Genomic DNA, 23,651 nt, shown 5'->3' with positions numbered 1-23,651 from the left:
AAATTATGGTGCCACACCAATTTTTTGCACTAGAAGCAGAGAGAAGAGGGTCCCTGTGCAAGAATAATACATGGGCCCTATGTAGTCTAATAACTCATAATGCACAAATCCACCTGCTTTAGAGGTAGTAGTGGGCCCCCATACCTTTGGGCCCCTGTGCAACTGTACAGATAGCTACAGCGGTATGTCTGCTCCTGTTTTGCACAAACATATCTGTACATCTTCATGGATGAATGAACCATGCAAAAGACAATATAAATAGTATATACACACACACACACACACACACACACACACACACACACACACACACACACACACACACACACATATATTTCCCATTGTAACATTACTCAAAAACACTAAACTCTGCTTCACAAGAGCTATTTATTAGTATAACACTTTTTTCCAAAGTTTCAATAGCAAATGAAGTATGTACAAATCCTTACAGCATTTACACCATAAAAAAGTTTTCTTTTTGTGTTTTTTTTATTTTTATTTATTTTGCATCAGCCTGCTAAAGTTAACAAAATACTGTGATGACCACTGTAACAAGGTAGCTGGCCTTGCAGTTCCTGTTCAAGTACACTTGTCGCCAGAGACATACAGCAAAGACAGCCATTCTGTGATTCGGTTATGTCATTATGTCATTACTCGTAAACGGATAGGTTGCATCTTCATAAATATTGGCTTAACCTACAAAATGGCTGTCTTCACTGAATGCGGGCAAAAAGGTGCATATCTAAATGCTACTCAGAAAAATGCCAGCTGATAATCCACTGGGAAGACACATTTTCAGGAGAACCGCAAAACGACAAAAAAAAAAAAAAAAGCAAAAAAACCTAGAAGAAGGCCGACGTGCAGAAGTACTGCCATGAGAAGATGAAAGCAGTTTTAAATTGTTAAAACTACAATACTTTCAAGTGAGACAAACATTCATAGACAGATGCAAGACAACATGTACAATTCATTCAGCTCGAGTTCAGCTAGTGAGGCTAATCCAGATTCGGAGATTTATTTTATACTGATATGGCTGTAGATTTCCATCTTGCTTAACATGACCGGAAAAAAGAAATGGTAGCATGGATATGATTGGTTCTTTTGAAGGCAGCTTATAGGAGTTGTAGGTTTTATCACATTATTCTGGTCAAAAGTTTAAGACTTGGAAAAAAAATGCAAAAAAAAGCTCATGAAAAGGCATCTGCTCGTTTGTAGGGTAGCATTCTTGCCTATATCAGGCAAGGACAAAGTTTAGGTAAAGCAGATGCCTCCATGCTCTGCATTCTCAGATTCCTTTCCAGCTCCTAATTCGCGAGTATCCATGAAAAAAAAAGATCTTACAATGACTGCAGTGCAAATCCTATGACACTTACGTGTACGATATTAAAAAGATGTAACAACTAATAATACTACGAAGAAAAAAAATTCTAAAAAAAACCCACAAACTGCATCAATAGCAAAATCAGTATTATGTCCATCATCTTGTTTTCATTCTTTTTTTAAATAGAAAAAGACCTTATGTGTATGCAAGCACTTGACCACACTTTTTTTAATGAAAAAGGTAATTAATAAGGTATATATAAATGTATATAAAAAAAACACAATAAGACCTATGCATGTTTAAGTCTACCTTTATGGCAATGTAAAACAGTCTACCGCTCACCTGCATACATTAGAGACAGGCTTCATTGAGCTGAACTAAAGACTGCCTTGACAATACCTCAGGTACTAATGACTTGATCAAGACACATGGCACTTTGGGCCTCTTTGCATCAGCAACTATTGCTAGCTCCTAGTAAACTGACAGACTTTGTATGGATCAAGCCTTCCAAAAGTATGCCTCCACTGTGTGTAGGGGATAGATATTAAAGCAAAGTCAAAACTTTGATGGTCTTAAACTTTTGGCAGATGGTGAGCATAGCCATCTAGGCTTTGTAGGATTTATTCAAGTGAAAGCCAGGTCAGTTTACATGTTGACAGGCATGCAACTTGGAAACATTGCACAACAAGCAACAAAGAGCAGTTTGAAAAGTTTACAAGACTTCAAGTAGACCTTACAACCTTTCACAACCTAATTATTCACAGACAATACGTAGTCTCTTAAGTTACCGCTGTCTCATTCTCACACGTGGGACACCTTCTGTGACTCTCTAGCTTGTTTTATGCTATACAACCATTTGATGATCCTGGCATTTCGCTCTATGGCAGAAATACCGTACGGCACACGGTCGTTGGCACTATCGTCGTTTCTAAGGTCACTGTTGCTATCCTGAGACTGTTCACAGTCTGAGCTGATCATGCTTGCGCTGCGAAAGTTCAGAGAAATTATATCAGAATTAGCCCTTGCAAAATTTTCTATCCCGAGGTTTTCAAGCTCTTCAGGATCCAGTCCACAGTAATTAAAAAATCTCTCGACGTCAGCATCAACACGAAAGTATCTGTCACTTAAATCAGACTTCGATCGCTGGAGTGATGGCCTTCTGGTTACACCACAGGTGGGTTCCAAAGTATCGTTGTCTGGGGACTTAAGTGTGGTTAAGGTGGCAATTTTGGGCTTTGGTGGGAGAGGTGGAGCTGAACTGCTGCAAGGGATCGCCTTTATCTGTTTCACATTCGTGACTTTTCTAATGTCTGAGGAACTATGAGAAACATGTAAAAAAGTTTCACCTGATTTTTCTAGAAGCCTCCTACTGATGTTGGAGTTGGTTTCTTGAGGGCTCCCATGACTTTGAATAGGGTAGACCTTTAAGGATTCTGCAAAAGAATGCCTGTTTTGGTCAGCAGAGTCCGATCTACCTGTAGGCCAGTTCCGAGAACTTTGCTTGTGCACAGAACCTGTACTGGAACCTTCAGAGCTATTAATAATGTTTTTAAGGATTTCTAGCTTTAAGTTCTCTCTTTGTACACAGCTCTCAGACTTTGCATTGTTGTTAAACATCTTCAAAGTTGGGCTAGCCAAAGGTCTTTTTGGCCCAGGGCACACAGGAGGCTTTGCAAGTACTGCTGGCTTCACAGGCTCTTGTTTGGCATTGATAACCTCTTGGCTCTTGACATATTTTGCCTTATCGGCTTCTAGTCTCTCCACTGCGCTGAGTCTTTTGGGATTAGGCTCTGACTGCCTGCGGAAATAGTCAGGTCCTTTGTTTAATATACGGAGTGGAACAGCTGATGCGAAAGCCACCGCTGGGCTACCAGGTTTCCCCATGCTACCTGTCTGTAGTGTTTCTGTAGGCATGTTTGGCAATTGTTCCCCCGCAGCCGTTTTGGATTCTCTTCTTGTGTTTCCTATATCCACTGTGCAGAAACATGTACATCAAGCACAATGAATAACAGCTGAATCTTGAAACCTGAGGGTTAGCAGCAGCCCTTCATCATCTCACAGCTCATTAAATGACATTTTTTCTAATTTATCGTCTGAAAGCCAGCCCTGATACAAAAAGGCCACCAGACAGAAGTCTGGATTAATCTGCTCAGCTGAATCCTTTATTCACACAGAAGGATGTGGGTGTTTCGCTTCTTCTTTGTGTTCTAGTACGGGTAGAGATCTGAAACAGAAAACAACCAATGATATGTTAGTGCCGGCATGTGACATCACAGCTATAGCAACAGAAAAATAGCGGAGCGCTTTAGTTCGTAGTAAAAAAAGGAAAAAAGCATTAGGTGCCTTTTAACCTCCTCAATCCCAAGAGGGATGGTAATTGTTTTCAGGAAAGCATACAACAGATGGTTAATAGAAAGCATATACAACAGCTATTACCATTTGGTATGCCTTCAGTTTAGGAAAGCGGTTGAACAGAATAAAATGAATAAATAATTATCTTTAAATTTATTACTAAATATTAACGTAAAACAAAAAAAAAATAGATTAAACGGGCAAACATATTTTGATACTTTTCTGGACAAACTAGGTTAAAGAAATACTTGAATACAGAAATGCCTATAATAAAAATCTGGAATCAGAAATATAGAGCAATACAATAAAAAAAAAAAAAGGTGTAAATAAAAACTGAATTTAAAGCGGTTTTCCCAAAATGAAACCTAACCCTAACTACCTAGTTCAAGTTCTAGGTCACATTTTCACTATAGAGGTGATTGTGCATGGAGGTCGCTCTTCTTTAACACACAAGGGGATTTTCAGACATCTCTGACTAAAGGCTCTCGCTGATTATGGGAGAACGAGGGTTCACAGCGCGATCATCGGCCCATGGAAACAATGTAAGTAAGCTAACAAACAATAAAATGCTCATTCGACGGTTAATTGGATCTTTTATGCCAGAATGAAAATTATTATGTCACAGCACATTGCCTGTGCCAATCAGTGTCGGACTGGGATGCAAAGGGCTAACCAGTAACCAACTTCAGGACCATATGAGAATATGTAACATTATCCTCAATCACAATTTTATATAACAATTTACTGGGTGGGTTGTTAAATTAATAGAATGATTCCAGTATATTGTGCCAAGTACTGCTCATATAAGAGGGTGGTGGCCTACTCTTGCACAGGGGCCCACCGGAGGATTCTCCTGTTCTCCGGTGGGCCAGTCCAAGCCAGCTGCCAATGATATACAAGCTGTATGGGGATGGAAATATCGTATCGATAGTTCTCTCCCCATACAGTTTATGTGAATGGGCTCCTATTGGCAGAAATCCCCTAGTCTAAAAGTTCTCCCCGTTGTTTTACTGAAAAAACAGAGACGTGGTTCCCCACAGTTCCTGAGATTGTTGTTCTTGAGATATTGCAGGTTCCAATAGATTTCTCGGAAAGGTTCACTCTAAAAAGTCGAACATTAAGTCTAATTTTTAAACAATAATGAGATGAACTGCAGAGATAATTACAATCAGCTCTAACAGATACATAACATCCACTTTTGGAAGAGAATATAGCTGTCACATCATAATTGGCATCTAAGAGTACCCATATGTTGTAACAGGAGTCACGCAATCAAGTGGTTTCATAGCTGACAGACCCTCTGTAATACTGAGAGCAGTGTTATTTCCAAAGCTGTGCCCCAGGGGTAGGTTTTAATTTAAATACCACAGAGGCTAACTGTAGTATCAGTGTGAACAAGCCAAATATCCCCGGCCCCATCACACCGGAGAACACAGATGGAAGTCTCAGCCACAGCAGGAGAGTGAAAGGTCAGCCCAGCGGAGCAGAAAACATTAGAAGCCCATGCCTGAAGCAGGCTAGAAAGAATTATTTAAATGGCCTGAAACACTATAGATATTAGGAGTCTCATTAAAGTCCAGGGGGCCATTGAGTCATTCTTCTCCAGTAAGCCACTGCCAGAAGCTGTATTAGACAGGAAAGTCATCAATGGACAGATCCATGAAGTTTAAGAATATTAATTACATTATCTGCTTAGTTATATTGTAATATCAAGGTTAACATTTCAGTCCTTTTCTTTAGTGCCATGTTTCGTGGACACATAGGAAGAACCCCAGTAATGTAATAATGGGGTTCTAAGCTACAGTGGCCAGTCAGTCATTTTTTATGGAATGAATTCCAGCTATACATTGCAACATATGCTTAATGAATGGCTAATTATTGTCTGACAGACTTGCCACCATTATCTGTGGTAACTTGCATAAGGGTCATTCCACATCAAGTGGACCAGTTTTAAAAATCGTCCCCACTCGACCTCCGATTTTGCTGTAAATTTATAAGGATGTACATGTATTTTTGAAAAGAGGTTCTGTAAATTTTTAGGGCCAGATCTCAAATACATTGGGCACTGTTGACCTTTCACTGGAGGTTCCACCAAGCCTGTGGCTTCAGCTAAGAGGATTTTGCAAACTTTGGCACATAGCCATTAGAGTTCTATACTGGCTATGATGCTGAAATTTGGCATACTAGCTCAACTTTTGCTGCTAAACACGATAAAATTATTACCGGCTATGACAAAACAATATTTTGGCCGCAATTTTGTGTCAAAGTAGCTTGAAAAACGCGTCGCATAAAATTTATGCCAAACTTTGCCCATATATAACTCAAGACCAAAAACCAATAGTAACTGGTGCTTTGCCCTGTACACCAACCATCTACATGACTTTGCATTGCTGCAATATCACAGTCAAAGCATATGTATTTGTGGAAATATTCACACCCACATATGATGAAAAACTTAAAAAAAAACGAATTTTACCTATTTTTAGGTCAAATTTCTCAAAAAGAGTACCCCTAAAATATATTAATTCTGATATCATTAGAAAGAGCACATTTTTCTCTACAAGGATCATTGGTTTTTTTTTTGGAGTCTCTCACTTTAAGAAATGAAAAATGCCACTGAACATGGTGTTATTTATTAATACGCAATGAATGGTAACTGCACTATTCAAACCCTTGCGTTGGTCCATGGTGGTTATACCACAACCAATTCCCTAAGAATTGGTATTATAATCCTATTAAGAGTTGTAATAATGCTGTCTTTCGAGAATTGGCAGCCCCATCGCCTAGGAGCCATGGCCGATAGCCGTGCAAGGCGAGCCTCGGGCGGTCTCTATCGCAGGTTCCGAAGCCTGAGGGTGGGTGTCTTTGCCTAGTATCTTTTGTTGGTTCCCAAGCCATAATGTTCAGTCTAAGTGGTCTGGAATTGTTGCTGAATTTGCAACATAATCGGTTCAGAGAAGCTGTATTGTCGGCCCATTGCTGTCCAAAAAGGTCCAAATCTTGACATTGGCACCTAAAAGTTGGTCCATTAAGGCTATATCAGACGAATTCGGTGTCTCTGAACGAATGGTCAAACAAGCTCGAAAGCTTAAATGTGAACATGGGTTCTTAGCCTTACCTAGAATCAAGTGTGGCAAGAAAGTTTCCGAGGAAGTGAAGAAAAAGGTGCAGGCATTTTTTGAGGATGATGAATTCAGTCGAATGTGCCCTGGTAAAAAAGACTATGTATCAGTGCGAATAGCAGGAGAAAAAAAGCAGATGCAAAAGCGACTATTACTGAGCAATATGAGGGAAATGTTTGTTGCCTATAGGGATCGGAATGGCCCTGAAATTGGATTTTCCAAGTTGTGTGAGCTTCGGCCAAAGTGGTGCGTAACCATTGGATCTGCTGGAACACATTCTGTTTGTGTGTGTACCATTCACCAAAATGTCAAACTAATGCTTGCAGCATGCCCAATCAATGATGACTACAAAGAGCTCATATGCAAAATGGTCTGTGGAATTGAATCCAAGGACTGTATGCTTGGCCATTGTGATAAATGCCCGGGGCCTGAAGTTTTAAAATAATTTCTAGTCAATGTGTTTGTCAACAGTGACCCTGAAGATATTATTGAGTTCAAACAATGGATTCACACTGATCGAGACACGCTTGATACGAAACAACTGACTATAGCAGATTTCATTGAAGAATTGGTTTTGAAAATGTCTAAACTTTGTAGCCATCACTACATCGCCAAGCATCAAAGTTGATATCTGAAATCGTTGAAGGAAAATCTGAGACCTGGAGAGCTTGTGATCCTTATGGACTTTGCTGAAAATTACTCATTTATTGTTCAAGATGCCATTCAAGGTTTCCACTGGGAAAATAGTCAAGCTACAGTACACCTATTTGTAATTTACAATTAGTTAAATGGTGAAGCTGCGCAGAGCATCAGCTTGTGCATAATCAGTGATTGCTCACGACATGACACAGTTGCAGTCCACACTTTCTTAACAGTAATTGTGGAGTATCTCAAGACTGATCTATGGGATTCGTCATATCCACTACTTCAGCGATGGATCTGCAGCCCAGTACAAAAATGTCAAAAATTTTCTCTACTTGTGCCACCACAATGCTGATTTCAATATCAGTGCTGAATGGAATTTTTTTGGTACCAGTCATGGAAAGTCGCCCTGTGATGGGATTGGAGGGACAGCAAAGAGGTTGGCAGCTCGTGCCAGTCTTCAACGCCCAACTGAAAACCAAATACTGACCCCGGTGGATTTATTCAACTTTTGCAACGAGCAACTGCATGGAATCAAGTTTTTTTTTGTTCCAAAAGAAAAAAATTGACGAAATACGGGTAGTTCAAGAGGAAAGGTTCAAAGATGGACATACGATTGCTGGAACAAGAGAAAATCACCAGTTTGTGCCAATTGATGACAAAAAGATTCGCATTTCAAGGGTGTCAAATGACCCATCATCTTTCATTGCCCATGTAGATAGATCTGTCAGATCAGAAATGCCTTTTGTGCCAATTGCTAACCTCCAGCCAGGGCAATACATTGCCTGCATTTACGATAGGAACTGGTGGATTGGAAATATTTCTGAAATTTCAGTCGACAAGCATGATGCATTAATAAATTTTATGTATCCTCATGGACCAGCTAACTTCTTTCACTGGCCTGTGAGAAATGATACATGCTGGATTCCCGAGCAGTCAATCATTGCAATAATTTTAGCACAGCTGCAACAGCAATGGGCCGACAATACAGCTTCTCTGAACTGATTATGTTGCAAATTCAGCAACAATTCCAGACCACTTAGAATGAACATTATGGCTTGGGAACCAACAAAAGATACCCAATATTAAGCTTGGGATCCTAGGCAAAGACACCCACCCTCAGGCTTCGGAACCTGCGATAAAGAGACCGCCCGAGGCTCGCCTTGCACGGCTATCGGCCATGGCTCCTAGGCGATGGGGCTGCCAATTCTCAAGACAGCATTATTACAATTCTTAATAGGATTATAATACCAATTCTTAGGGAATTGGTTGTGGTATAACCACCATGGACCAACGCAAAGGTTTGAATAGTGCAGTTACCATTCATTGCGTATTAATAAATAACACCATGCTCAGTGGCATTTTTCATTTCTTAAACTGAGAGACTCCCAAAAAAAAACCAATGATCCTTGTAGAGAAAAATGTGCTCTTTCTAATGATATCAGAATTAATATATTTTAGGGGTACCCTTTTTGAGAAATTTGACCTAAAAATAGGTAAAATTCGTTTTTTTTAAGTTTTTCATCATATGTGGGTGTGAATATTTCCACAAATACATATGCTTTGACCGTGATATTGCAGTAACGCAAAGTCATGTAGATGTTTGGTGTACAGGGCAAAGCACCAGTTACTATTGGTTTTTGGTCTTGAGTTATATATGGGCAAAGTTTGGCATAAATTTTATGCAACGCGTTTTTCAAGCTACTTTGACACAAAATTGCAGCCGAAATATTGTTTTGTCATAGCCGGAAATAATTTTATCGTGTTTAGCAGCAAAAGTTGAGCTAGTATGCCAAATTTCAGCATCATAGCCAGTATAGAACTCTAATGGCTATGTGCCAAAGTTTGCAAAATCCTCTTAGCTGAAGCCGCAGGCTTGGTGGAACCTCCAGTGAAAGGTCAACAGTGCCCAATGTATTTGAGATCTGGCCCTAAAAATTTACAGAACCTCTTTTCAAACATACATGTACATCCTTATAAATTTTCAGCAAAATCGGAGAAGGTCGAGTGGGGACCACTGGTCCACTTGACATGGAATGACCCATAATCCAAATATTTCATAGCATTGTATACAACTGTAATCACCCAAACCGGCCCATATAAAAAGGTCAAAAGTCTAATTACCCCATCCAGAGGAATCATTGGGAGCAAATTTCATAGAAGTTCATTAAAGATTTTGAGTTCCACTACTTTGGGAAGCAAAAAGAAGCAAACGGACAAAAAAAAAAAATTTAGGGGACAAAAGGAAATGTTCAGTCAATAGAACCTCAGTGTTTTACTGAATCTTCAGATTTTTTAAAATAAAAGTTAAAATGAGATCAGGTATCACCCAAAATGACCATTATCCTCTGCACATGGAGGTAGAGATAAAGATTATCAAAAATGTTGAGCTTCAACATGTCTCATCGCTTGTTCCCACAGAAGATAGATCATTTCCAAAAGTGCTTGGTAGAAGATGCATAGAACTGGACAAGATGCCTGAACAGAACCAGTAAGTGTATAGTGAAGTCAAGATTGATCACGGCTAACAACTGTCTCGAGTGCATGACAAGATTGACACGGAAGAAAACAGAATATCTTTCTGTTCTTAATATTTTGACAAAGTACTCAGTATACTGGAGCAGTCATACATTACCATCACCCGGGGAAGAGGCCGTTGTACCATGTCAATTCGCCCTTAGGCCCCCATACACGTTACACTAATATCGAATATCAACAGGTTCAGCCAATGGTGTAATGTATATGGGGCACAGGACGAATGACGATCAGGAGAGATGTCGATTGCAAATGCCCAATTTCGGACTGCTGATCGCATTTCTTCACCCCAAGATAAGGTACCTGCCAACGCGTCACCAGTCAGCCATCTCATAGAGAACATAGGACCTCTCCTGTGCTTGGGAAAGTATGTGGAGATGGTTGTAGGCTGAATGATTAGCCAGAGCATTGTTCAGCCAACAGTCAACCAGTGTGTATTGCCAGCTTTATACTGGTGGCCTTACATCAGGCATATGAAGAGTATATGGGCATAACTGGTTTAATGAATGATGATACCCAATTTCATTAACCTACAAGATACAACCAATTTCTATCTTCAACCTCTTAGATGCACCCAGACCAATGTGTAATGGTACGCAGCCAGACACTAGGTCTTCTTTTACCCTTCAAACTATGAAGCTTGGTAGTGCAAGGCTAACCACAGTGCTGGATTCTGAGTAATTCCAATGACCATGAAAAAGGCAAATTTCTGCACATATCCACAGTGGCTGGCTACTTCTATGGTAAATGAAGTCTAGGTAGGATTGATCTTAAGTGGTGAAGGACCCACTATATAAACACAACCCCATGCTGTTCCTTGCCTTTACTTGGATTCTTACATTTTTCTGAAAATCTGTATCTAATATTTAAAACCTGCCAAGTACTATCTTGTGTTAGTAGACATAAGGTGCCATTTGCACATTATGCTAAAAATATGTTATAAAATTGAAGCTCGTCGTTATCACAAACCTCTTCAATTTGCGTAAATGGTAAAGGGGAGTTGAGTCACTAGAAGTCCAATGTTTAGAAAGACAATGAACTAATTAATGACCTCAAAATCCTAGTTCATTACGAAGGATACACTGCAATTACATTCTATTTCACAATACTGGTGAATATATTGGAGGGTGTAACAATAGAGAGTACAGCATTGGTGGCATGGCGGGGGCTTGTTCACGATTCAGGGGGGCACTATGAATCATGCAGCTTTTGTCATTTGCTTAGGCATTCTGACAGCAGCACTGATGCAGAAGAGCATGATGCTGATTAATGTGTGGGAGACGGACCATCTTGCTCATATAAATAAAACTGTCAGCTCAACACCCAGAGATGTCAAATGCAAAAAGTTTCATAGAAAAAAAAGTTAAAAGGAAATGTTTTTCGATGGATATATTTTCTGTAATAAGAGTGTACATTGGACGAGTGCTATCCGATGTATGACGCTCGTAGGTAGCGCACGTGGTTCGTGGACCTACAGGATCGGGTCTGTCTAGGAAGGGGTGTAGCTAAGCCACTAACTGGTGTTCACTGGAGCTCCTGATGGTGGAGACAGGCTGAGCTGCATGTAGCCGCCAGGTTCCACTCCTAGGCAGAACACAGTACCGCAGCGGCTGACCCCTGGTTTTGCTAACACTGTATAAAAACTAGGGCTCCATTCAGACTAATAAGTTCTGACACCTCTGCAGAACGCTGACTGACATGATTCAAACTACATTCAGACTCGGTTGATTTGGAGACTGTTTTTAGCAGACTGGATACACACTGATCGGGAAAGAGGTATCAGGCGTGGTTGCACGTGGACCAGTGGAGCAGGTTCAGGCAACAACCGCATGCGGATCAGGGGAGCAGGTTCAGGCACCAGCCACACGCGGATCAGGGGAGCAGGTTCAGGCACCAGCCGCACACGGACCAGGAGAGCAGGTTCAGGCATTGGCTGCACGTGGACCAGGGGACATCACAATTCCCTACTAGGAGAAACTACACACTAATGAATATTATTGCTTCTGCGACTCCCTAAAGGGGAAGGAGTCTTTTATACAAGATGCCTCACAGCTATTGGCTAAGTGTGCGCGCACTGCTCCCTTAAGAATGGGGAAGCGTGTGTGCACACTAGGCGCGCCACCAGGAAGTGCGGCGTGCACAAGCAGGAGACATGCCAGCAAATAGGGACCACGCCACGCCCTGGGGCTGGAGTATGCCAACGTCGCTGCATGAAGGAGGAAGGGGAACCATGTAGGGGCAATAGCGTTACACAATGTTTTCTCAGATAGAATAACATCAGTCTGAGGGCTACGGGGCAGTGCCCAACGGCTTTTTTTTTTCTTCTCGTGCCGATGTAGCATGAGAAAAAAGTCGCAACATCGAACTGCACCTGGTTGAGAAGATGGAGAAATCTTGTTCTCCATCTTCTCACCTGTGCTACGATTCTCTCATCCAAGAGAGTCTACACTCGTGTGACCCCGGCCTTTAGGGGGACTTTGGTGGGATCTGTCCACTGCAGAGCTGATACTTATCACTGGTCACCAGTATTATTCTGTTCCTGGCTAACAGTAGCTCTGCAGGTTGAGACATAAAATAGATTTGGCTTTAACCCAACCACACCACACCACAAAGAAAGGAGATGAATTTCTTTCAAATTAAAAAAAAAAATCTTGGCAAATACAAATGTCGGTGTAATAAGTGACCCTGTACATTTGATGGTTGGTGCCGCCTCACATTAGAGATTATGATTATTTGCTAATTTTATTACAAATCCGAATATTAAATAATAACTCTATTGTTCGTGAACAGTTTATAAAAGGAAATAAAAAGCAATTTAAAAAGAGAGCCCTAAGTGCATTACGGATTTCTCAATACAATCATGCTGCAAAGTGATTGTTTCACAGAGCAATAGTTAGAATATAATTGGACTTCATGAGGTACACAACAGAAGTGAGGAAATGCATTAACAAAAACATTCTTCCAATCTAATTTCAATTCAACTATAACATTATAACATATTTCCCCACAGCAATGTTTGCTTTTACAAAATGAAGCTCCACATTGGGATCCTTTTCATCTCATCTGAATTTCATAATGATGTAAAACTATTATGAAACCCCTAAAACACCAAGGCTATAAAATAATGGCCGTCTAGAGATCTGAAAATAGAAAAGTTCAAAACTTCCCACATTTGCTCCTTACTTCATGTCTGCTGAGAGATTGTGTATAATATATTAATTGGCACTAGCAACTACAATTTGAGAGGTGTTGCCTGTGTAAGTGTATGTATATGTATACACACACACACACACACAATACATACAAACATCCATACACACACACAGCACATACAAACATCCATACACACACACACACAGCACATACCAACATCCATATACACATACACAGTACATACAAACATCCATATACACACACACACACACACACACACACACACACACACACACACACAGTACATACCAACATCCATATACACACACAGCACATACCAACATCCATATACACACACAGCACATACCAACATCCATATACACACACAGTACATACCAACATCCATATACACACACAGCACATACCAACATCCATATACACACACAGCACATACCAACATCCATATACACACACAGTACATACCAACATCCAAATACACACACACAGCACATACCAACATCCATATACACACACATTACAAACATCCATATATACACACACAGTACATACCAACATCCATATACACACACACAGTACATACCAACATCCATATACACACACAGTACATACCAACATCCATATACACACACAGTACATACAAACATCCATATACACAATACATAGAAATATCCATATATACACACACACACAGTACATACAAACATCCATATACACACACACAGTACATACCAACATCCATATACACAATACATAGAAATATCCATATATACACACACACACAGTACATACAAACATCCATATAGACATACACAATACATAGAAATATCTATATATCTATATATCTATATATATATATATTTATATATATCTATATATATCTATATATATATATATCTAATCTATCTATCTATCTATCTATCTATCTATCTATCTATCTATCTATATATATATATATATATATATATATGGTTTCCACAACTTTTTGAAAATTTGACAGAATGAAGAAATCTTAATCAAATTAGAAAATAATTACTACACGTCTCAGAAAACCCACCTCTCTTATGGTCTTCACCGGGATTGGAATTGATGATGTCCAGATGTCGACTGACTGCTGAGGTTACTAGTTAGCTGCAGGTGACTGATGGAAGAACATTACTCCATCAGGAGTGATGATCTTGGTCTATCACTCATCTGACTGCAGCCAATCAATGGTGAAAAGATTAAGCGAACAGGACATCATTTATGGTTCCCCCAGCAAAGACCATAGGCGCAATAGTTCAACTTGTCACACTTTTTATTATTTAATGACCACCCCAATACAATATGAAAAACTCACACATTTATAAGCTTTCAACAAAGCAGATTATTTCACCCATCACACTATGTTACCATATTGACATATACAGTGGTAAGTAAAAGTTTGGGCACCCCTGGTCAAAATTACTGTTATTAGGAGCAGTTAAGCAAGTTGAAGATGAAATGATGTCTAAAAGGCCAAAAGTTAAAGATGACATTTCCTTTGTATTTTAGGAAACATTATAAACATATATTGTAATTTTTTAGATTTTAAAAGTTACAAAAAGTTACAAAAAGGAAAATGGGACAATGGAAAAGTTTATGCAACCTTGGAGATTTGTCGGCTCAGATAAATTTGACCAAGGATTCAGACCTTAAATTAGCCTTTTATAGTTATGGCTTGTTCCCCATCATTACAAAAGACCAGGTGACACAAATTCCCCAGCTTTATAAAAACCCAACCTCCTCTAACCTAGTGTCCAAAAAATAGCAGCCGTGGGTTCTTCTAAGCAGCTGCCTAGCAGTCTGAAAATGTTGGAGTCCGACAAAACAGCAGAGGGATATAAGAAGATCACAAAGAGTTTTCAAGTTGCCCTTTCTTCAGTTAGAAATGTAATTAAGAAATGGCAGTTAACAGGAACAGTGGAGGTCAAGATAAGGTCTGGAAAACCAAGCAAAAATTTCAGTGAGAGCTACTCGTAGGATTGCTAGAGAGGCAAATCAGAACCCCCATTTGACTGCAAAAGACCTTCAGAAAGATTTAGCAGACTCTGGATTTGCGGTACATTGTTCAGAGAGAACTGAGCAAATATGGCCTTCATGGAAGAGTCATCAGAAGAAAACCTCTCCTGCATCCTCACCATAAAATTCAGTGTCAGAAGTATGCAAAGGAACATCTAAACAAGCTGATGCATTTTGTAAACAAGTCCTGTGGACCGATGAGGTTACAATAGAACTCTTTAGTCACAATGATAAAAGGTATCTGTGGAGAAAAAGGGCACAGAATTTCAGGAAAAGAACATCTCGCCAACCATTAATCATGGGGGTGGATCAATCATGCTTTGGAGTTATGTTGCAGCCAATGTCATGCGGAACATTTCATGCTTAGAGAAAAGAATGGGTGCAATGAAATTTCAACAAATTCTTGATGCAAACATAACACCATTTGTAAAATAGCTGAAGTTGAAAAGAGTGTGGCGTCTACAGATGGATAATGATCCTAAACACATGAAAATCCACAACAGACGACCTCAAAAGGTGCAAGCTGAAGGTATTACAATGGCCCTCACAGTCACCTGATGTTAACATTATTGAAAATCTTTGACTAGACCTCAAATTAGCACTGCATGCAAAACGACCCAGGAATCTCACAGACTGGAAGCATTTTCCACGGGAGAATGGATGAAAATCCATCAAAACAAGAATTGAAAGACTGTCTGGCTACAACTAGCTATGATACTTGCAAAAGGGGGTGTTACTAGGTAACATAGATAACGTGTGCAAAACTGTAAAGCGCTGCAGAAAATGTTAGCGCTATATAAAAATAAAAAGATTATTATAAGATTATTGCTAACCATACAGGGTGCCCAAAGTTTTCTATAAGCCCACAATCCTTTTTGTAATTTTTAAAATGTAAAACAAAAAAAAAAAATATTTTGGCCTAAAATACATGGGAAATGTGTCATCTTGAACTTTAGCCCTTTTAGAGATCATTTCATCTTCAACTTGCTTCACTCTTTACAATAACAATAATTTTGATCCGGGGTGTCCAAACTTTTACATGCCACTGTAACAATGAAAAACATATCCCCAACCATTGAATGTATGGGTATTCCGATAATAGCGGAGCAAGCATTTGTTTGCAGAGCTCCCATAGAAGTGAGGGCTGTCCTGATATTTGCTAATTATACAGCATGGTAAAATTACACGGCCTTGAATAGTTCATACAGTTGGGTCTTTCCACAGAAGAGACCATGCAATAAACCTGGAGAGGTGGAACTAATCTTAGATTTCCTTACTCATCAATTCCGTTCTGCACAGACATTAGGACGAGCTAAGGAAAGTTAAGTGCCGAAATATGCTGGATAAAGAAGCAGTCATTTCATACAGTGGACCCTTTCATCACAATCTGCGTGTGTTCGTATATTACTATTCTGTAGTGTAGGAGATTTGGGCGTTTCCATCGAAAATGTCTTGACTTGAAACCACAAGACACGTCATGGATTTTTATGTAGCCAGTGTTTACTGTGACCGGTCAGTTGGACAGTGGGTCGTTAAATGTAATCATGGCATCGTCAATGCCACGGCTTCATACACGTCATTGTTTTGCATTCACACAGCACAGGGGAGAATGGCAGCATTCATGAATAATATTCGTTACGGTGGGGGAATGAATGGAGCCATTTCTGTGGTATTTATTTCTTTTTAATTCTAAAGGGCCTTAAATGTGGAACGTCATCACATACAAACGGGGCCTGAAATAATAGTGAGATTTCGATGCTCAAATTCAAGGATTTCAAAATAATTAGACCGTCTCTTGCTAGACTAAAAGGTTTCACACTTATCTTTATTCTTGCTCCGCTTCCTTAACTATATATACAAGACATTGATCACCATTTCTAAACCCCTACACCGCCGAGCCATTTTCGTTCTTGCTCCCCTTCTTCCCAGAGCAATAACTTTTTTATTTTTCCGTGAATATGGCTTGTTTTTTTTGCGGGATGACTTATACTTTTCAACGACACCATTGATTTTACCACATAGTGTACAGGAAAAAAAAAAAATCAAAGAGCAGTGAAATTCCCCCCCAAAAATTGCAATTCCATAATTGTGGTCTTTTTTTAACCATGTTCACTAAACGCTAAAACTGACCTATTAATATGATTGTCCAGGCCGTTACGAGTTTGAAGATCTCAACCATGTGTAGGTTCTTTTTATATTTAAGAAGTGAAGAAAAAAAAATCCAAGGTTTGTAAAGGAAAAACAAAAGCCCCTTTTTCCAGGACCCGTAGCACATCCATTTTTCAGAATCTGGGGCTGGGTGAGAGATTATATTTTTTGTGTGCCGAGCTGAGGTTTTATTGGTACCACGTTGGGGCAGAGAAGAGATTTTCTTCGCCTGTTATTGCAATGTTGCTGAGACCCAAAAACCGTAATTCTGGCGTTTTTATTTTTTTTTTCTCATTGTGCCGTTTACTGATTGGATTAATTGTTTTTATATTTTGACAGATCGGGTGTTTCTGAAAACAACGATACCAAATGTGTGGATTTTTGATATTTTCTTATGGTTTTATTTTGAATGGGGCAAAGGGGGTGATGTTTTATTTTTTTTTTCACAGGATAATGTTTCTCCTTGCGGAGAGTGACATATGCAAATTGCCTCTTCAGAGAGGAAGAACACTTGAACTCTAGCGTCACATGTACAGTGCAAGTCTTCTTCCTCTCTGAAGAGGAAATTTGCATATACAATTTCCCAGAGGAGCATTGCACGGCGAATAAGCCTCTTTACCTTTCTCATGCCAGAGCCAGTATGTCACTCTCCACAAGGAGAAACGCTACCCATTAGGCCTCAGTCCAGAGCCTCTCACCTAGCCAAATCAGTTCTCATACTTTGCACTGACGAGGGCCAACAGCCCGAAACACCGTGTCTGCAAATTGAGATCCTGATTTGGCTTTTATCCTAAGTCATATTGCAAGACTTGTTAAAGTTCAATAACAACTTGTAGGATTACCACTTCCATCCGTTGGTGCCGTAGAGTTCAAGTCCTCTTCTTCTCCTTTTCACTTACTTCAATAGTCTCCTTAGGAGACTTGAAACTGATCTTCTGATCGTTTATGCTACACATAGCAGGACATAGTATTTGAGCATGCCATAGATACTCATAGCATCCAAGCATGCTCAGATAACACCTTATCGCAGCACGTTCACTCATCACTATTGGGCATTACCAGATCTCAGTAATGGTGTATCTCAAGAAGTCTGTGATAATTACAATGCTCAAACATCTAACTTGGGTCTAGAGGAAAAATACCGTAATTAAATCTGTCAAGTTGAAATGAATGAATTATCAGGCTCCCCATCTAATTTTAGATTCTGGTAATAAAGTACACCAGGACTAAAATAAAATAAATGGAAGGCCAGACAGGAATGTGTTCGCTATCCTGACAAGTGCATTCATTCCATTGTTCTTCCAAGAAGCCTTGAATAGTCAGTGTTTATTCGAGGATAGCAGTTTTCCTACATTAATTCACCGCGCTTACATACTTTCCATAGCATTCATAATCCAGGGATCAATGAAATCATCTTTCCTAAGTCTAGCTGTTGACAGTGGGATATGACAATTCCTAAATTAAAATCAGTCTGTACAATGTTAAGAACCAACGTACAAAAAACAGGACATGAGAAGGTCAATAACCAAAGGCTGAACCCCCACCACCAAAGAATACATACACTGTATATTATAAACACATATATAGGCAAAATATACCGCCATTATCCCCAGGAAAAGGGAAAAAAACAACGAACTATAATTGGACACGTTACTCACCTCGCTGACATGAACAATTTACAAGATGCAAGCGAAAACGCCAATGATGCTTTCAAGAATTACTACAACAATTTTCAAACCTAATGCACCTTCACATCCCACTGATATAATTCCCCTCCATTATCGTCTTGAATATCGTCATTCATACATAGAGAATGCAAAAGGTTGCACTGCTCTAAAAACCAACTTCGTTTTTATAGTGGTCAACACTAAACATGTTTAGAGAATCAATAGGAAGCAACTTAACTAGACAAAATGAGATCGGTTATGCTGGATTAGAAAATGTTGTTTTTGTGCCACAAACAATGCTACTCTTCTCAATATGTCATGTCTGGCATTGCAGCGCATCATCCCAGGAGTGAAAGTGGCTGATCTGTAGTGATGAGCGAACGTGCTGGGATAAGGCGTTATCCCCCATACTCGTGTGCTAAACGAGTGACTTCGATGTGCTCGAGTCCCCGCGACTGTCTCGCGGCTGTTCAACAGGTGCAACACATGCGGGGATAGACTAACAAACAGGCAATGTGTATGTGTTGCGGCTGTCGGACAGCCCGAGACAGGCAGGCGCGGGGACTCGAACATATTACTCGAGCACATCGAAGTCACTCGCTTAGCACCGGACCATGCTCAGATAACACCTTATCCAGGAACGATCGCTCATCACTATTGACAGGCAACCCATGGATCAGGGAGTAGTAGTTTCTGGAAAATAAAGATTTATTTTTTAAATGTTGGGACGAACCCTTTTAAACCGCACTCACATGGGAACCCAGATAAAAAATATATATATGTATGAAAATAAGCAAAGAAACTCATGAAATCTGAAAATCATCAACATCGAAATTACGACTGTATGTAATAATATTAACTAAATGCCTAGCAATCAATGTTCTAGATTGTAGGATAACAGAAGTAGATGGGACATGTGGCTTTCGTTTAATTTTGCCCTTTAATAATGGACAGTACCGCACATTCCCCTAGAGAATACGATGGGAATGTAGAAATAACTTTCTGCACTTTCCACTAAACTTTGTTACTGGGGTCAACTGAGAACAGATTCTCCATTGTCGTGAAGAAGTCATGTGACTCGGAGCGCTTATAGATTCATAGTTCAAAAAAATGTTAACTCACTTAGAGCCTGGATAGTTGACAAGTCAGGGGACACCAACGGTTTGGGTAGTAACCTCTATAAAGGAATAGAAAATACTGTAGGTGGTGCTTAGTTTACAAGACTCTTAGGGCCCAATTCATTATATCATTTGTCCCTTTTTAAGCCTGTTTTATATATGTTTGATGAAGATAAGAGGATCTTTGAAATCCAAATCCACCAACTTCACCGAATTTTCCCTGAATGTGAGAAATTGATCGTGAGAGAGGGGCGAGAGCGTCAGAGCGAGAGGGGCGAGAGCGTCAGAGCGAGAGGGGCGAGAGCGTCAGAGCGAGGGGGGCGAGAGCGTCAGAGCGAGAGGGGCGAGAGCGTCAGAACGAGAGGGGCGAGAGCGTCAGAGCGAGAGGGGCGAGAGCGTCAGAGCGAGAGGGGCGAGAGCGTCAGAGCGAGAGGGGCGAGAGCGTCAGAGCGAGAGGGGCGAGAGCGTCAGAGCGAGAGGGGCGAGAGCGTCAGAGCGAGAGGGGCGAGAGCGTCAGAGCGAGAGGGGCGAGAGCGTCAGAGCGAGAGGGGCGAGAGCGTCAGAGCGAGAGGGGCGAGAGCGTCAGAGCGAGAGGGGCGAGAGCGTCAGAGCGAGAGGGGCGAGAGCGTCAGAGCGAGAGGGGCGAGAGCGTCAGAGCGAGAGGGGCGAGAGCGTCAGAGCGAGAGGGGCGAGAGCGTCAGAGCGAGAGGGGCGAGAGCGTCAGAGCGAGAGGGGCGAGAGCGTCAGAGCGAGAGGGGCGAGAGCGTCAGAGCGAGAGGGGCGAGAGCGTCAGAGCGAGAGGGGCGAGAGCGTCAGAGCGAGAGGGGCGAGAGCGTCAGAGCGAGAGGGGCGAGAGCGTCAGAGCGAGAGGGGCGAGAGCATCAGAGCGAGAGGGGCGAGAGCGTCAGAGCGAGAGGGGCGAGAGCGTCAGAGCGAGAGGGGCGAGAGCGTCAGAGCGAGAGGGGCGAGAGCGTCAGAGCGAGAGGGGCGAGAGCGTCAGAGCGAGAGGGGCGAGAGCGTCAGAGCGAGAGGGGCGAGAACCACAGAGCGAGAGGGGCGAGAACCACAGAGCGAGAGGGGCGAGAACCACAGAGCGAGAGGGGCGAGAACCACAGAGCGAGAGGGGCGAGAACCACAGAGCGAGAGGGGCGAGAACAACAGAGCGAGAGGGGCGAGAACGACAGAGCGAGAGGGGCGAGAGCGACAGAGCGAGAGGGGCGAGAGCGACAGAGCGAGAGGGGCGAGAGCGACAGAGCGAGAGGGGCGAGAGCGACAGAGCGAGAGGGGCGAGAGCGACAGAGCGAGAGGGGCGAGAGCGACAGAACGAGAGGGGCGAGAGCGACAGCGACAGAGCGAGAGGGGCGAGAGCGACAGAGCGAGAGGGGCGAGAGCGTCAGAGCGAGAGGGGCGAGAGCGTCAGAGCGAGAGGGGCGAGAGCGTCAGAGCGAGAGGGGCGAGAGCGTCAGAGCGAGAGGGGCGAGAGCGTCAGAGCGAGAGGGGCGAGAACCACAGAGCGAGAGGGGCGAGAACCACAGAGCGAGAGGGGCGAGAACCACAGAGCGAGAGGGGCGAGAACCACAGAGCGAGAGGGGCGAGAACCACAGAGCGAGAGGGGCGAGAACAACAGAGCGAGAGGGGCGAGAACGACAGAGCGAGAGGGGCGAGAGCGACAGAGCGAGAGGGGCGAGAGCGACAGAGCGAGAGGGGCGAGAGCGACAGAGCGAGAGGGGCGAGAGCGACAGAGCGAGAGGGGCGAGAGCGACAGAACGAGAGGGGCGAGAGGGACAGCGACAGAGCGAGAGGGGCGAGAGCGACAGAGCGAGAGGGGCGAGAGCGACAGAGCGAGAGGGGCGAGAGCGACAGAGCGAGAGGGGCGAGAGCGACAGAGCGAGAGGGGCGAGAACGACAGAGCGAGAGGTGCGTGAGAGAGCGACAGAGAAACCAAGATAGCAAGTGTATGTGTGAGAGAGAGAGGGTTGCTCTTTCGCTGATGCTTCAGCAGTGGGGGGTAATGGTGCCAGGCAAGTTTTTTTTTATTTGAGAACCACAAATCAAATGTCAAAATGTTTGCATGCGCGTGACACTACTATTTTCAGGAAATTCCAAAAACTGATCTGCTTTGCCTGTATTATTTTGTTTGTTACTAAAGTTAGTCATTGGACATGGTTTAGGTTTTCCATTTGTTTTCACCCGATTTATCATTTCTCGCAAATGTAATCCAGTTCAACCACTCACCCAAATGATTTTATGTACACCAGAATTTTTTTTAGCAATTTTTGAGACATTTTGAAGGAGATGTAATTTTTTTTTCAGTAATGGTTAAAGACAGAGGACAAGACAAGTTTTGACTTTGCACAAAACGTATGAATCGCGTGGACAATTTTGATGAATTTGATGCTATAGACGTCAGCGAAAAACCACAAGATAAAAAAAAAGAAATGATGAATCAGGACCTTAGTGTTACATATTGGCAATCAGAGGATACACCCAAGTCCACATTCACACGGTCAGTATTCTGTCAGTATTTTACATTCATATTTTTAAGCCAAAATCAGGAGTGGGTGAAAAATACAGAATTGGTGACGTGTTTCTATTATGCTTTTTGTTATAGCAGCACAGGCGCCCCTGCACGTCTCCTTTTTTTTCTCGGCAGCTTTAGTCCCCACTGTCTCTGCCTCCTCCCAGGGCCAGCGCACAGCATGCAGGTCCTCTGGGGAATGCTTAGGGCACACACGCTCCCTGCTTCTTATAAGGGTTCACAGGCTTCTGTAAATGTCTCCAGCCAATTAGGCATTTAAGGCACTTTCCCCAATTGGGAAGTGCTTTAACAACATTAGTATCAGCATTTAGTCCTGCTTCCTAGTTGTAAGTTCACCATACCTGTGCTCCATGAAACTGACCCTGTCCATCCTGTCTGCCCTGCCTGAATCTGTCTACTGCCTCCACCTGATCCTGTCTGCTCTGTCTAAACTGGTTCCTGTCCACCCTGCTGTAAGCTATTCCTGAGTCCATCATGCCTTTACCAAGTCCAGAGCCTGATCGGTCTTGTCCGCACCTATACCGTTACCCACAAATGTCTAGTCTGAACCAGCACCAGAAATCCGCACCAGAGTAAGTCCGGTGTTCCTTTACCCACCCCGCTTTTGACTGATCCAGCATCTGTCTACCAGCTGCATCCCTACTGTCAACCAGTTCCTGGCCGTTCCGGCTTCAATGCCCTTTGGGGCTTAGCTGCCGTAGCTCCGGAGTCTGTCCTGGAGTAGCACCTGGCATCCACCAAGTTACACCATCAGGGGCTCTAGTGAAGAACCAGGTGTTGGCTTTGTTATGCCACTGCAGGCTTTCCCCAGACCATGGCACAGTAATTCCACAACCACGTGGATAACACTTTTTCTCTGATTGTTCCACTCCTAATTTTAGCTTACAAATACTGATGTAAAATACTGACCAAACATCCATTAGGCCATGTGAACATGGCCTAATGGATGAAAGTGACCTTGAATTCAGTAAGGTACTACTGTTTGTGGTCAAACTG

The 23,651-nt window shown here is 42.0% G+C and overlaps 1 protein-coding gene across 7 annotated transcripts in view; it reads right to left on the bottom strand.

The window, feature by feature from the left end:
• Nucleotides 1-370: 370 nt before the first annotated feature.
• The window catches only part of FAM110B (family with sequence similarity 110 member B), a 182,266-nt gene continuing 158,985 nt past the window's right edge, over nt 371-23,651 (bottom strand). For all 7 annotated transcript variants that reach the window (XM_077270527.1, XM_077270525.1, XM_077270530.1 and 4 more), the window contains one exon: nt 371-3,545. In XM_077270527.1, coding sequence (XP_077126642.1) covers nt 2,123-3,235 — 1,113 coding nt within the window. In that variant the 5' untranslated portion in view covers nt 3,236-3,545 and the 3' untranslated portion in view covers nt 371-2,122. The remainder of the gene's footprint in view (nt 3,546-23,651) is intronic.

The sequence above is a fragment of the Ranitomeya variabilis genome, chromosome 6 (genome assembly GCF_051348905.1).
Source record: "Ranitomeya variabilis isolate aRanVar5 chromosome 6, aRanVar5.hap1, whole genome shotgun sequence".
Lineage (NCBI taxonomy): Eukaryota > Metazoa > Chordata > Amphibia > Anura > Dendrobatidae > Ranitomeya > Ranitomeya variabilis.
Note: the sequence above shows the minus strand (reverse complement) of the source record. Positions and strands in the feature narration are given on the sequence as shown.